Source organism: Fistularia commersonii, chromosome 1, assembly GCF_037954325.1.
Source record: "Fistularia commersonii isolate RoL2024-O1a breed Wild chromosome 1, RoL_Fcom_v1.0, whole genome shotgun sequence".
NCBI lineage: Eukaryota > Metazoa > Chordata > Actinopteri > Syngnathiformes > Fistulariidae > Fistularia > Fistularia commersonii.
This window is the reverse complement of record NC_141284.1, coordinates 19,131,195-19,145,076: the sequence shown is the minus strand read 5'-3', so window position 1 is coordinate 19,145,076 and position 13,882 is coordinate 19,131,195. Positions and strand designations below refer to the sequence as shown.

General features: G+C 45.3%; 2 protein-coding genes across 2 annotated transcripts; one reads left to right on the top strand and one right to left on the bottom strand.

Moving 5' to 3' along the window:
- Nucleotides 1-25: 25 nt before the first annotated feature.
- On the bottom strand, nucleotides 26-2,976 carry chmp3 (charged multivesicular body protein 3). The gene is made up of 6 exons (XM_086154983.1): nucleotides 2,566-2,976; nucleotides 2,098-2,158; nucleotides 1,562-1,741; nucleotides 1,288-1,409; nucleotides 1,063-1,177; nucleotides 26-947 (listed from the first exon to the last, which is right to left on the bottom strand). The coding sequence occupies exons 1-6, from the start codon at nucleotides 2,608-2,610 to the stop codon at nucleotides 811-813; spliced, it is 660 nt and encodes a 219-aa protein (XP_086011109.1). The 5' UTR covers nucleotides 2,611-2,976; the 3' UTR covers nucleotides 26-810.
- Nucleotides 2,977-4,010: 1,034 nt separating this feature from the next.
- On the top strand, nucleotides 4,011-13,537 carry hspa4l (heat shock protein 4 like). Its single transcript, XM_086152704.1, has 19 exons — nucleotides 4,011-4,419; nucleotides 5,129-5,186; nucleotides 5,328-5,468; nucleotides 5,634-5,756; nucleotides 5,844-5,943; nucleotides 6,114-6,247; nucleotides 6,333-6,577; nucleotides 6,659-6,735; nucleotides 6,806-6,957; nucleotides 7,059-7,165; nucleotides 7,504-7,637; nucleotides 8,227-8,423; nucleotides 9,186-9,260; nucleotides 9,546-9,689; nucleotides 11,504-11,629; nucleotides 11,732-11,839; nucleotides 11,929-12,048; nucleotides 12,632-12,793; nucleotides 12,877-13,537. Exons 1-19 carry the CDS (start codon nucleotides 4,313-4,315, stop codon nucleotides 13,063-13,065), a joined length of 2,499 nt encoding a protein of 832 aa, XP_086008830.1. The 5' UTR covers nucleotides 4,011-4,312; the 3' UTR covers nucleotides 13,066-13,537.
- The last annotated feature ends 345 nt before the right edge of the window (nucleotides 13,538-13,882 follow it).

The following is a 13,882-nucleotide window of genomic DNA, read 5'->3' as shown; positions in this document are numbered from 1 at the left end:
TGCACCAGAACACACAGAAAACACCTTTTATTCTGGTAACAGCATTATTCTTCCCCCCCCCCCCAATTTATTTATCAGTAATAACCTACTGGTGATACTGTTTTCCCCCCCAAAATGAAAACCCATACAGAAAAAACACCCACGATAAACGTTTTTTGCACTTACCACCCTTGAAATCAATCATAAAACAAAGTCAAACAATTTACAAGCTTAGTGTTAATGAAACTAATTAGGACAGCGTGTGTCTTTCCAAACTGTACTTTACATGTAGGATGAAATACAGCATAGTTTCAAACTGACTGTACACAAAACTGGCTACAAAGGAGAATCCACCTCTTTTGCCTTTGAGAATCAAAACATTAGAGCTACTAATGAGCTGTGAGCGAAGATAACATTTTTGGATGTTGGTTTTCGTCAGGTTATTCAAACAACCCCTTTGACTCCCCAAGCATGTCCGCCACCGGTCCAAAACTCTGGACGGTGAATATGATGAAACATTGCAGGCACAGAAGGCTGTTACATACTTACAGTATTTACACTTTCTTAAACCTTCTCTTTGACTTTGGATAATAGACTTACCTACGGTTACCATTGGTAATAAAATACTAAAGCCACCATTTTCTGGTTGAGTAGAACAATTGCCCTTGTAAAATAAAATAACTGAAGACAAAGCACAAAGTTAACCCCACATGATTATGTGTGATAATTATATTGTGAGGCAGCGGGATGCCCCAGCCTGTAAACCCTGATCCACAACTGTCTCTGGACTTGAATGGGACAAACAAATGAAAGCTGACAGAGCACTTCACTTTAGCTCCTCAGAGCTGCCAATCTTGACTGCATTGCTTCTATGTCCTCCTCAGACTCTTCCTCCACAGCTGCAGTGGCACCGCTTGGCATTTCAGGTAATGCGTCCGTGACTTTACTGGGTGCTTTGCCGAGAGCACCTGACAAAGCAAAAGGTAATGAAAATGCCAAATGAAGTCAAGACACGAAAGCAATGGGACACTGGTTTAGATTCTAAGAAAATGTGAATTTGGCTGATTTCACAAGTATCCTCACCTGCTGTGATTTCAAATAGGATCTTGTCAACCTCCTCCTCCGCTGCTTCCTCCATCTCATCTTCATCCTCCATGCTCTCAAAAGTGTCCTCCAGCATTTCCTCGATAATGCCAGCCTGATACATGAACATGATGTCACATTTTAAAATGTTTGCTATGATAGATGCCATTTAAATTTCCAATTTGTTACATAAACACAAGAGTTCACAACATCGCTGCTACTGACCTTCGTCATTTCCTTTGATAACTCTCTCATCGTGGCCTGAATCTCTGGGATTTTGACAAGACTCTGCATGGCTTTCATGACTTCTGTACTCTTCTGCAGGGACCCAGCAACACGCAGAACAGCTGGAGACAGACAAACATAGTCCCTTTGGTAAGACTGTAGAGCAGTTGATAATGCTCAGCGAAAATAACAAAAAAAAAAAAAAGGAACTACTGAAACACAACAATGATCAAACTTTTGCGTTCATTTTGCTCCACTGCCACCCCATACTCACCAAGCTGATTCTTCATGCTGAGGAGCACAGAGTTCATCTGGGCTTTGGAGGCGTAGAGTTTAGTGATGGCTCGTTTTGACTGTATCATTTCCTTTGCGAGGATAACGCACACATCTTTCTGGCCTTTTTTGGCAGCATCTTTGATGGATCGCTTTACCTTTTCTTGTTCCCTTTGAATGTCTGACACAGAGGGTGTGCATAAAAAGAAAAGTATTTTATGCAGAGTTCAACTGTTGGGACTTATGGGAATACATACATACAATTTTTTTTTCTTTCAATAACTCAAAGTCTCAAGTGCTACTGACATAAATCAATCATTATTCATTGCTATTCTATTCTGGTTGAAGAAATTAAAGAATTGAAGAAAATTAATAGAATACAATCTCGTTTTCTCTAACACCACCTATATTTACAAAAACTGGACAATGTATTCATAAAAGTACAAGCCTGCATGATATAAGTAAACTAAAATCTTAAAATGTCCTAAAATGTTAAATCTCTCCTTAGGTACAGACAAGAGCTGCTTCCTGCCTTACCTCGAATTTGTCTGTCGATCATTCTCATCTCCTTCCTGATTTTTTGAGACCACTCATTGATCTGAAAGTAAACAACATCAATTTCATGTCAAGCCTCGGCATAAAGACATCTCTCCTCAAACAACAGCTCTGCCAAAGCACTCTCTGGGTGTTTGTTTACATCGGAGCGACCGACAGCAGGGTGGCTAGTATGCAAACTACCAGTTTCTTCGGAGTGAAGTTAAAAACAAACATATAGTGAGGTCAACGGGGATTTCTGACAGAGGTGCTGACAGGTGTTTTGAATCCGACCAAGATCGGCGGCTCACCCGTCAAGAAGCAGCGAGAGGACGGCCGAGCTGAAGCACAGCTAACTAGCGCTAGCAGCGCTAGCAAGAGCAGCTAGACTTCTGCCGTCGTATGGAATGAATTCAAAATAACGACAAACATGTCACCAGCCGGGAAGGCAGGCGGAAGAGGGGGGCCTACCAGATCCTTGGGTGGTTTCTCGGGAGTCCTACCGAACAGTCCCATGTTGACCAGGATGTTGATGCCGAGCTCACCGCCTTGACTGACACTAGCGGGCTAACGTAGCCTGCTCGACTTGCACTTCCTGTTCTTCCTTCTTCGGCCCGGTTCCAATATGAACGTTCGCTCCGGCGCATGTGAGGAATCAAGGACAAGTGTGTAGGAAACGTCCTTCTTAGGAATCAAGGGTAAACGAAATCAGTACGAGACACCCAATGAGCCGCGGCCAATATTAAGGAACACTCGCCACGCAAGTTTGGATATTACAACTCTTAAACATCTTCACTCGAGCTGCTTGGCGACCGAATAATATTCATTTGTAACGTTTGTGATCATAGACTGAACTGTGACGCGCGTTCGAACGGGCGACGGTAGACGTATTTCCGCTTACGTCATCGGACATTCCAAAAGAAAGTCCCGGATGTAGCTGATGAAGGGCGGACGGGCAGGGGTCACATGGACATGAACCTTATCATTCCCAGACATAGAAATAAATGAAAAAAAAAATCGATGTTAAATTGGGACCGTTTTTGTAATTCTCATCTTACACAGGGCTTGTGGAGGGTCACATTTGAATGCAGAGAGTCTGGAGAGTGGAAAAAAAAAAAAAAAGAATAGAATAATCACTTGGCTATGAGGGGTTTGCAGGGTTTTTGGGGCATTTGAACAGCTCTGGGGTCAAAGGTTGCCCTTCTCCTCTGGGTTTTGCAGACGGGGCAGCAGTCTACAACCAGAGGGGAGCCACTCAAAAGCTCGAAAGGATGTGGTACCGATCTGCAAGGATCTTTTTGGCTATTTTAAATATTTGAGTATTGTTAAAGCAGGTGAGACGTCTGGGGAGGTTGGTCAATAATTTTGGAGCAGACCAAGGCGTTGCACTTCAGGAGATTCCTGTCATGTTGGGTAATGGGGTGGAACCAGCAGGAGGAGAAGGTCTTTACGTTCTCAATGAAGGCGTAATTGAATGTGGTTAGGTTTGTGCTGCTAACCTCAAATGACCTCAGCTTCCTGAGCAGGTACTGCGGTTGGTGACACTTCCCGATGATCTCTTGAGGAGAACCTTAGGAGGTTGTCGAAGACAGTGCCCAGGTATTTGTACTCCTTCACCATTTCTGTTGGCTCCCCTTGGATGGCGAGACAAGGGGAGGCTGGGAGGGGATCAACCTCCTCACCGCTTGATGAGCTGTATAGATAGTGAATGAATGAATGAATGAATTCATGTTAATACATTTCCGTCATGAATTCATCTTTGCTCAGTAAAAACACCGTTGATTGACAGGTGTCCTGAGCGAGATCGCGTGCGATGAAGTGACGACAGGTGGGCGTGTCCGCACGCGCATCCCAATGACCCGATGTGATTGGACGCTCTCCCGCCGCTCTCACCTCCGACGATGACGTAGGCCAGAGCGGCTTCTAGATGGTTCCGTTATCGATCGGCTGCTACACCAATCACGGAGCGGCAACCTGAGCGACACGGCCAATCAGAGCCGTGTGGGCGGGCGTCCGATCTGCTGGGAGCAGTCAGCGGCGCCGCGCAGAAGGGTAGCCCGCCCTGCCCTCCATCTCTCTGGGATTAAGCTGGACGAGCCCTCCGCCGGTGCACCAATTTACGTAAGAGCGAGCCCGTCCCGCTCTCTGCCACTACAGGCGTGAACCTCTAAGCCGCGGAGAGAAAGACCGTCCCCGGCCGCGGGCCGAGCAACGCACCATGTCCGTGGTCGGCATGGACGTGGGCTCCCAGAACTGCCACATCGCGGTGGCCCGGAGCGGCGGCATCGAGACGGTGGCCAACGAGTACAGCGACCGGTGCACGCCGTAAGTAGGATGCCGGGGCGCCTCGACCGGCGGTTGCTAGGAGGACCTTAGATACCGGGTCGCCGAATCCACGCACCGGCGTGGATCCGTGCCGGGAAGGTCGCCTGAGACACACCGGTTACAATAAGTAACTTGCAGAAGGAGAAGATTTGAACATAAAGGATGTTTTTTGAATACAATCCACCGGTTTGACTCTTCGAGGTCAGGGTGTCACCGAGGCATCGGGGCTCATTCACCGGGGTCGGTGGCAAAATCTCAAGAATCACAGATTTGTGTCATCGTTGTAACAAATCGACATTCTGTCCTCATCTTCTACAGCATCCCTTCCCGGCCCTGAGCAGAGGTGCAGCGCACCTTCGATATGGTCAAGGGGGTATCTTGAATCCATTTGAACCTTGGAAGAATCTTCTTCTGTGTATTATAATGTTCTTACCATATACTAGACATATATCATATACTATTCTATTCCTACTCTCCACTACGAGTTGGAAGACTTGAACATCACGCAACATGGTTTTTGTTTGTCACTCCTGAAGGTGACCTGCTCGGTGTCTCTGTCCTAGATAGTGCTTGTTCCCCAGACTTTTTCCCAGTCAGAAGGCCTCCCAGCAGCTGACCTGCAATTCTGTTTTCAGATCTCAGTCAGCTACACCTGGGCTTTGTGGGTTTTCACAGCTCATTTCTGATGCAATTGTTTTCCCTTATCAAGGGCTTGTGTGTCACTGACCTCCAAGAACCGGATGGTCGGAAATGCAGCCAAGAGTCAAGTAAGAGGTCTCTTTTTGTCTGACTGTTGTCATCCAAAGACCCTGAAATATGTCCCTTGTTTGTGTTTTACCCGAGTCAGTCCTGATCGCAGCCAGTAGACCCGAAGGAATGACGGGATGCCAATTATCATCTTGTTTCAGATTATAAGCAACTTCAGAAACACAATCCACGGCTTCAAAAAGTTCCACGGCAGAGCATTCGATGACCCCTTTGTTGAAGCAGAGAAAGGCAAACTGCCTTATTCCTTACATCGACTGGCCAACGGCAGCGCTGGGATTAAGGTCAAGTTCTGTGCAAACTGTTGTCGTCTGCTGTGTTGTGCTGTCAGTACGCACACGCCTGTTTGTGTAATTCAACCATGGCGCTTCAGTCATTCATTTGTTCATTGAGTTCACCAGCTACACGTGTCTCAGCTTTAAGAGCTTTCCCTTGTGTTGGGTGAACAGGTGCGGTATTTGGATGAGGACAAAGTGTTCACCGTGGAGCAGATCACAGGGATGCTACTCACCAAACTGAAGGAGACGTCCGAGGGCGCCTTGAAGAAGCCGGTCGTCGACTGCGTGATCTCTGTGCGTGATGAAAACATTTTTGAGCATCATCGGGATATTTTCCTCCGTGGTTCGAAGAAAGACCTTCGTCTCTGCTCCGTCCCGCAGGTCCCAAGTTTTTTCACAGATGCTGAGAGACGATCTGTGTTTGATGCCACTCAAATAGCGGGGCTGAACTGTTTACGGCTCATTAATGACACCACCGCAGGTCAGTGTTTTGACAAACGAGCAATGAATCCTGGAGTGGGTGGGAAAGATGGGTAGAAGTATGCCAGCACTGTGCTATGGGATACATTTGACTGGGTCGCAATTGATTGCAATTCATTTCCCTAGAACCGACAACCTTTTCAATGCTTTTGCATTCTACTGACTTCACAGTGGCTTTGGCCTACGGGATCTATAAGCAGGACCTTCCTGCTCCAGAGGAGAAGCCCAGAAATGTGGCGTTTGTGGATATGGGACATTCATCATTTCAGGTCTCCATCACGGCTTTCAACAAAGGCAAACTCAAGGTCAGTGTTGTGACCCTTTATGTCACAGAATCCCGGTTGGATTCTGGAATCTCTGACCTCCAGCTGGCTCACACTCTCCTGCCAGGTCCTCGCCACAGCGTTCGACCCGTACGTCGGTGGGCGTAATTTTGATGAGTCATTGGTGAATTATTTCTGCGAGGAGTTTAAGTCCAAGTATAAGCTCAATGTGCGGGAGAACCCCAGGGCTCTGCTGCGACTACACCAGGAATGTGAGAAACTGAAGAAGCTCATGAGCGCCAACTCCTCTGACCTGCCTCTGAACATTGAGTGCTTCATGAACGACACGGATGTGTCCAGCAGGATGAACAGGTACCCAGCCTCTTTTAAACTGGCTTCTCTTCCACTTGAAAAAAATTCAGCATCTTAATATGCTTGAATTGCATCCCGCAGGAGCCAGCTGGAAGAAATGTGCGGCCAATATTTATTGCGAATCGAGATTCCGCTTAGGGCTGCCCTGGAACATTCGGGTATGTTCTCCAACTGGGATTGGATTTGTCGAATTAAATTCAAATGTAAAGAAGGTTTTATTTGTGGCAGGGCTGAGTCTGGATGACATCTATGCGGTCGAAGTCGTCGGTGGAGCGACCAGAATGCCAGCTATCAAAGAGAGGATCGGTAAATTCTTCGGCAAAGATGTGAGCACCACACTGAACGCAGACGAAGCTGTGGCCAGAGGCTGTGCTCTCCAGGTACAGCATGCTTAACTCTGACATTGCCAAGCTTGTGCTTTTCTTCACGTCTGCTAACGGCTTTCCTTATTGTGGGGTGTATGCGGCTGATTCGGATGCAGTGTGCGATTTTATCCCCAGCTTTTAAGGTTCGGGAATTCTCGATCACTGATGTCGTCCCCTTCCCCATCACTCTCCGCTGGAAATCACCCACAGAGGATGGAGTGGGGTGAGGACATTTTATTTCTAGATTAGCTATATTTGGGTTAAGTCCGGTCAGATTTCTTTCTAAAGCACCTCTTACAGTCCCCAGTGCCCAAAGCATGTCAAGAGGAGTATTAGTCCAAACACCAGATTGGAGTAGGGTGCCTTTCTAGGCCAATGACAGTTTATATCCACGGTCGTCCAGACTTCAGAGGAGTTTTAGTGTGATTTTGCTGAAAGTTACGTCACAATGATGTACTTTGATACTCTCACTACACCAAATCAGACATCGGTTTGAAATTCATAGGCTAATGTGGTTTCATACCTTTATTGACTGGGATCTTCTTTATATTTTCACTTCAGAGAGTGTGAAGTTTTTGGGAGGAATCATACAGCGCCGTTTTCCAAAGTGATCACCTTCCACAAGAAGGAGCCCTTCGAACTGGAAGCCATCTACAGCCTCCCTCAAGAGCTCCCATACCCAGACCATAGAATAGGTACTGCTGCTGAATGTACACACTTTTAATAGAAATGGTCTGCGTGCACATGAGTGTAACTTTAGGATGGCCAGGATTTTCTACATATATAAAGTATATTGAGTGTCAGTGTGTGTGTGTGTGTGTGTGTGTTTAGAAAGACAGACAGAGAGACTCTCGTGGCTCTTCTGAGTCCCTAATTCACACTCAGCTCTGTTTAGGCACCAATACTCTAACTTCTCAGTTTTGATTGGGCAGTCAGCCTCTCAGCCGAGCACCAGGTGAGGCCTTTCTGAGATCACAAATCCCGACACTGAGAAGCCCCCTGCCCCCCATTACCATTTTTTTGCTGGGAGGGAGACCAACCACAGTTGGAAGGAGATATGCAATTGTCCTGTGTAGTTTTGTGCGTCCCTGCAGGGACGCGCATGGTAGTCAGAATGAAAAGCACGTGATTGTTAATGAGCCACCTGGCCGATGTCAGTAGATGCTCTCTGGGGGCGTCGCCTGCCATATCTGAAATCACCTGTCTCTATCTTAAGGAAACTTGCTTCTCTACTTTCATCCAACCTTTTTTATAATCAAGAAATTGTCTCCAATCTATTACCAGGATGCTTTTTTGTACAGAACGTGGCACCACAGCCGGATGGAGACAGCTCCAAAGTCAAAGTCAAAGTGCGTTTCAACATCCACGGCATCTTCAGTGTGTCCAGCGCCTCCCTGATGGAGAAACAGAAAGGAGAGGCGGAGGACATGCAAATGGACACAGAGCCATTGGTGCAGACCAAGTGCAGAGCAGCGGAGCAGGTCAGTGTTCCACAGTCAAAACACCTCACTCAGGGATTTGGTCATTCAGATAAAAACGATAGGACTTGTTTTACTGTCATATTTTTAGGTGCTATGTAGCTCCGAGTTATAGAAGTATAGAATACAGCAATTCTTTTACTATGTGAGACACCTTTACCATCAGAAACGTGACTTTGATGCACAAGTCACAGATCTCATTGAGGTCATGGTTCGCCTTAACCTACTCAAACTGGTTAACAATTAAAAACGATTAAAAGTAGATGACCTGTTACTGTTCAATCAGGTCGTGGCAATTGGAAGACATTCCTCCTCTCATCCCAGAGGTTCTTCACCACCGACAGATATGAGAAGTTTCCGATATCTACCTGCTGGGGTCAAATACCAGAGGCAGTAATTAAACAACATCCCCACAGTCTGTTTAACTGTTAAATCTTCAGTGACACGGAGATGGCCCGCTCTCTTCCCAGCTGGATGCCATCCATCTTTTGTGTTATCGTGTTTGTTTATGACATCAGATATGATTATTCGGTGTCTATTACTAACTAACTAAAGTCCAGCTTCTGGTTAGATGTTGCCCGTGGATTGGAATTACAATGCACTGAGCTGCAATGTGCTTGCGTGTGTCAGTGAAATGGAATAGAAGGCTCATCTAAATTCAGTGTCAGCCATTAGTTTTAATGGAATATTTCTCACAGAGGTCAAATGCATGTTACATCTGGTCCATAAAGGACAAAGAACAGCGTGATTTTCGTTGTGTCTCAGACCAAAATGCAGGTCGATCCAGAGAGCCACATCCAGGGAGACCAGACAAACGAGGATGCCAGCTCCGCCAATAAGGTCAGTTCTTTTGCAGATGGACACGCAGCACCATTGTTTTGTATTTGAGGCCACATCTGTGTTTTTCCTCTACATATGAGTCCGTGTTGACCCCTTGTGAAAATGATAAGAAGCAGAATTACCATTTCCATGTGTCGTGAGACTAAATGATTTATGGAGGGCGAACAAGAGAGGAGCATGTGGAGCGGTTTGCCCCATTTGCAAGATAAGTGTCCTGTGTGCAAATGAATGCATGCTCGGTGCAGTTGGAAAGCCTGACTGGAGTTTCTGATGTCCAAAATCCAGGATTGTTCCACTGGAGAGAAGCAGGACTCGATAGCAGGGGGGAGTAAGCCCAAAGTCAGGCTGAAGAGTGTTGATCTGCCCGTTGTCGCAAACAGAATCCGACAGCTGGACAGTGAGGTCCTCATCAGTTTTGTGGAGCATGAAGTGAGTGGCCCTGGTGGCACGTGGAAAAGCCCAGTCTTTGTTTGATTGAAGTGAAATTCACTCATAACATTGGATGTGCCTCATCTTAATGCATGTACAAGGGGGTATGTACAGTAAGTATTTAGTCAGTCGCCAATTGTGCAAGCTCTCCCACTTAAAAAGATGAGAGGCCTGTAGTCTTCATCATCGATACACTTCAACTGTGAGAGGCAGACTGAGGAAAAAAAAATATCCAGAAAATCACACTGATTTTTAAAGAATTCATTTAGTAATTATGGTGGAAAATAAGTATTTGGTCAATAACAAGAGTTCATCTCAATACTTTGTTATAAACCCTCTGTTGGCCATGACAGAGGTCAAACGTTTTCTGTAAGTCTTCACAAGCTTTTCACACACTGTTTCTTCTATTTTGGCCCATTCCTCCATGCATCTCTTCTAGACCAGTGATGTTTTGGAGCTGTCACTGGGCATAATGGACGTTTAACTCCTTCCAAAGATTTTCCTGGGGTTGAGATCTGGAGGCTGGCTTGGCCACTCCAGGACCTTGAAATACTTCTTACGAAGTCACTCCTTCGTTGCCCGGCGGTGTGTTTGGAATCACTGTCATGCTGAAAGGCCCAGCCATGATTCATCTTCAGTGCCCTTGCTGATGGAAGGAGGTTTTCACTCAAAATCTCACGATACATGACCCCATTCATTCTTTCCTTCACACGGATCAGTCGTCCTGGTCCCTTTGCAGAAAAACAGCCCCAAAGCATGAGGTTTCCACCGCCATGCTTCAAAGTAGGTATGGTGTTATTTGGATGCAATTCAGCATTCTTTCTCCTCCAAACATGGCAAGTTGAGTTTTGACCAAAATTCTATTTTGGTTTCATCTGACCATAGGACATTCTTCCAATCCTCTTCACAATCATCCAAATGCTCTCTTGCAAACTTCAGACGGGCCTGGACATGTACTGTCCTAAGCAGGGGGACACGTCTGGCACTGTGGGATTTGAGTCCCTGACGGCGTAGTGTGATACTTATGGTAGCCTTTGTTACTTTGGTCCCAGCTCTCCGTAGGTCATTCACAAGGTCCCTTTGTGTGGTTATGGGATCTTTGCTCACCGTTCTTCAGATCATTTTGACCCCACGGGGTGAGATCTTGCGTGGAGCCCCAGATCCAGGGAGATTATCAGTGTTCCTGTATGTCTTCCATTGTCTAATAATTGCTCCCACCTGATATCTTCACACCAAGCTACTTACCTATTGCAGATTCAGTCTTTCTGGTGTCCTTTGAAAGCTCTTTGGTCTTGTCCATAATTGAGTTTGGAGGGTGACTGGAGGTTGTCGACAGGTGTCTTTTAAACTGATAACCAATTCAAACAGGTGCCATTAATAGAGGTAACGTGTGGAGGACAGAGGAGCCTCTTAAAGAAGAAGTTACAGGCCTGTGAGAGACAGAAATCTTGCTTATTTCTTGGTGAACAAATACTTATTTTACTGAGGGATTTACCAATTAAGTCAATAAAAATCCTGCAATGTGATTTCCTGGATTTTCTGTCCATGACGAAAATTACAGGCCTCTTTCTTCTTTTTAAGTGGGAGAACTTACGAAATTGGTGGCTGACTAAATACTTTTTGCCCCAAATATATATATACGTATATTGTATTATGTTTGTAATGTATTGATCTCAGACATATGTCAGCGGTTTCATTATGCTCTGTCTTCATTAAACGCTGAAAGAGACCCATCTTAAGTAACTGGGCGTATGTTATATTCTGAATGGAAACGTCATTGTAGAGGTTTTTATTCGTTTGGCTTTTTCCCATAGCGTCAGATGATTATCCAGGACAAAATGGTCAAAGAATTAAATGATGCCAAAAATGCTGTGGAGGAGTATGTTTACGATCTACGGGATAAACTTTGTGGGATCTATGAGAGGTTCATCACAGAGGAGGTAAGTGCGTCTTAAGAGGCGTTGCCCTGATGATGGACAGACAACTACACTGCAAAGGTGGACCATGCCAATTCCTGCTATACATTGGACTTTTACCACCAGGACGGTAATAGGCTGACCCTACTGCTGGAGGACATGGAGACCTGGCTGTATGAGGATGGAGAGGACCAACCCAAACACATCTATATGGAAAAGCTGGACGCACTGAAGGTTTCATTTTTATTCCATCCTACAAGATTTCTAACAATGGTAAACCCATGATAAAGCGCCAGGCTATTCTCTCTGGTGTTCTATTCCAGGGTTTGGGACAACCCATTCAGGATCGCCACCAAGAGCACGAGGACAGACCCAAGGCTTTTGAAGAGCTGGGCAAAACACTACAGCTCTACATGAAGTTTGTGGATGGCTACAAACAGAAAGTAAATTGTTTTGCTTCGGTGATGCTCCTTGTCTTTTTGTCAAATAATTGTTCTATCACCTTCCCATGACCCCCTATGATAAGCGTTGTGCCCTGGTTGGATCTGATAAGTCAATAGGTGTGAACACTGTGCTCCTGGGATGGGTGTTCTTCTCTTTTTTATGTTTGACCTGCACCGCACCAGTTCAGTGGGAAACCATCTCTTATGTAGTGCTTTCACCTCCTTGTGGTTCCCGCACACCGGGTCACATTCATCTATCCACACACACTCACATAGCCTCGGCGACACAGTTGCTATACAAGGTGTTAACCGGGCCGTCGGCTCAGTGTTTTGCCCAAGGACACTTTGGTAAGCATCGAGGGATTGAACTGCCAAACTTCTAATCGGAGGGACGACCGCTCTACCACCTGAGACACAGCCTTCCCCATTCCCACTCACTAAAACATTGGTCATTGTAGGTGCTTTTTTCAAAGGTCTGCCAACACTTTCACAAATCAATAAGTCCCTTCAATGTCTTGTTTGTGAAATAAGTGAGTTCATCCGGAAGACGACTGTTGTGTTTCACATGGCATAATCTCCACAGGATGAACGGTACCTACATTTGAGTGCTGCGGAGATTAACGTCGTTGAGAAAACCATCAATGACAGCATGGCGTGGATGAACAGCAAGATTAACGCACAGAGCAAAGTACCTATCACTCAAGATCCCGCGGTCAAAGTAGCAGATGTTCTTGCTAAAATACAGGTATAGCCTCGGCCACTATAAGACTGAATGTGATTTTCTGTGATTACAACTCAAGACTTTCTTTTGTCACACAATTCATGCAGGAAGTGCAAGATACATGTAACCCAGTGGTGACTAGGCCAAAGCCCACGGCAGAGGATGCTCCCGAGCAGAACGATCAGTGCGGCGGTCCTCATAACGGCCCAGCTCCTAAGCAAGGAGCGGAGGCAAAGGAAGACAGCAAAGGAACCCAGCCAACCAAATCTGGCACCAAAGAAATGGAGGTGGACTGAGGTGTGTAGCCAATAGGTGAACTCTGCCAGTTTTAGCGAGTGTAGACCGTAAGAACAGGATCGTCCAGGATCGTTTCTCTTTCCTCAAAAGGCAGTTTTGTAGATGGTTTTTTTTTTGGGCCCCCCCACTGGACACTAACCTTTTGAGATTTTGTATCAGCTTGTTCTTCCTCGTGTGGTTTCATTCTCCTAGGTTTTACATACATAGTAAAAACAACTGTAATACCATTTAAAATGAAAATGTTTCTCTTGTACTATAAAGGAAGGGTAGGTTGTGTTTTGAGTTCATGTGTCTTTTTCATGCTGTCTTAAAACTTGCTGTTCCAAAACAATTGTTTTTATGCAATACGACATTCTATATTTGTATGTAATAAGTATAAGATTTTATGTGTGTGGAAACAATGAATAGTATTTTAGTAAATAAAGCAGTAAGTAAGGATATTGTGTAAATAAATAACTTATTCCCATTGTTCCAGTGACAATGCTTGGTGCTGAATTCCTCTAGGGAATAATTGGATGGCTGCTGGTTTGACAGTGAGCCAAAACTATCGAATATCTACGTTGTGACATGTGACGTTGTGTATTCATGTAACTTTGCATCTGTACTTCCTTGAAGTCCTGTGATGCTCAAACGAAAAAAGGAACTTTGTTTGCAGGACTGAAAACAGCCAAAAGGCGGATTTCATCCTGGCTACAAGTGGCATTTATTTTTATTATGCAAAATCAGAGATAACACCACAATTCTTGAAGGAGTTTGATTCAAGTTGAGATAATCTTATCTGTTCAGGAGGAAAGTATATTTCATAATTGATGAATT

Bases quoted from the DNA above. Each gene is read 5' to 3' on its own strand.
- hspa4l (XM_086152704.1), top strand. From the start codon at position 4,313: ATGTCCGTGGTCGGCATGGACGTGGGCTCCCAGAACTGCCACATCGCG. The intron at 7,166-7,503 runs GTGAGGACATTT...TTTTCACTTCAG, and splicing joins CCCACAGAGGATGGAGTGGG to AGAGTGTGAAGTTTTTGGGA. The intron at 9,690-11,503 runs GTGAGTGGCCCT...TTTTTCCCATAG, and splicing joins TCAGTTTTGTGGAGCATGAA to CGTCAGATGATTATCCAGGA.
- chmp3 (XM_086154983.1), bottom strand. From the start codon at position 2,610: ATGGGACTGTTCGGTAGGACTCCCGAGAAACCACCCAAGGATCTG. The intron at 2,159-2,565 runs GTAGGCCCCCCT...GTTTACTTTCAG, and splicing joins AGAAACCACCCAAGGATCTG to ATCAATGAGTGGTCTCAAAA. The intron at 1,410-1,561 runs GTGAGTATGGGG...GTCTGTCTCCAG, and splicing joins CAGCATGAAGAATCAGCTTG to CTGTTCTGCGTGTTGCTGGG.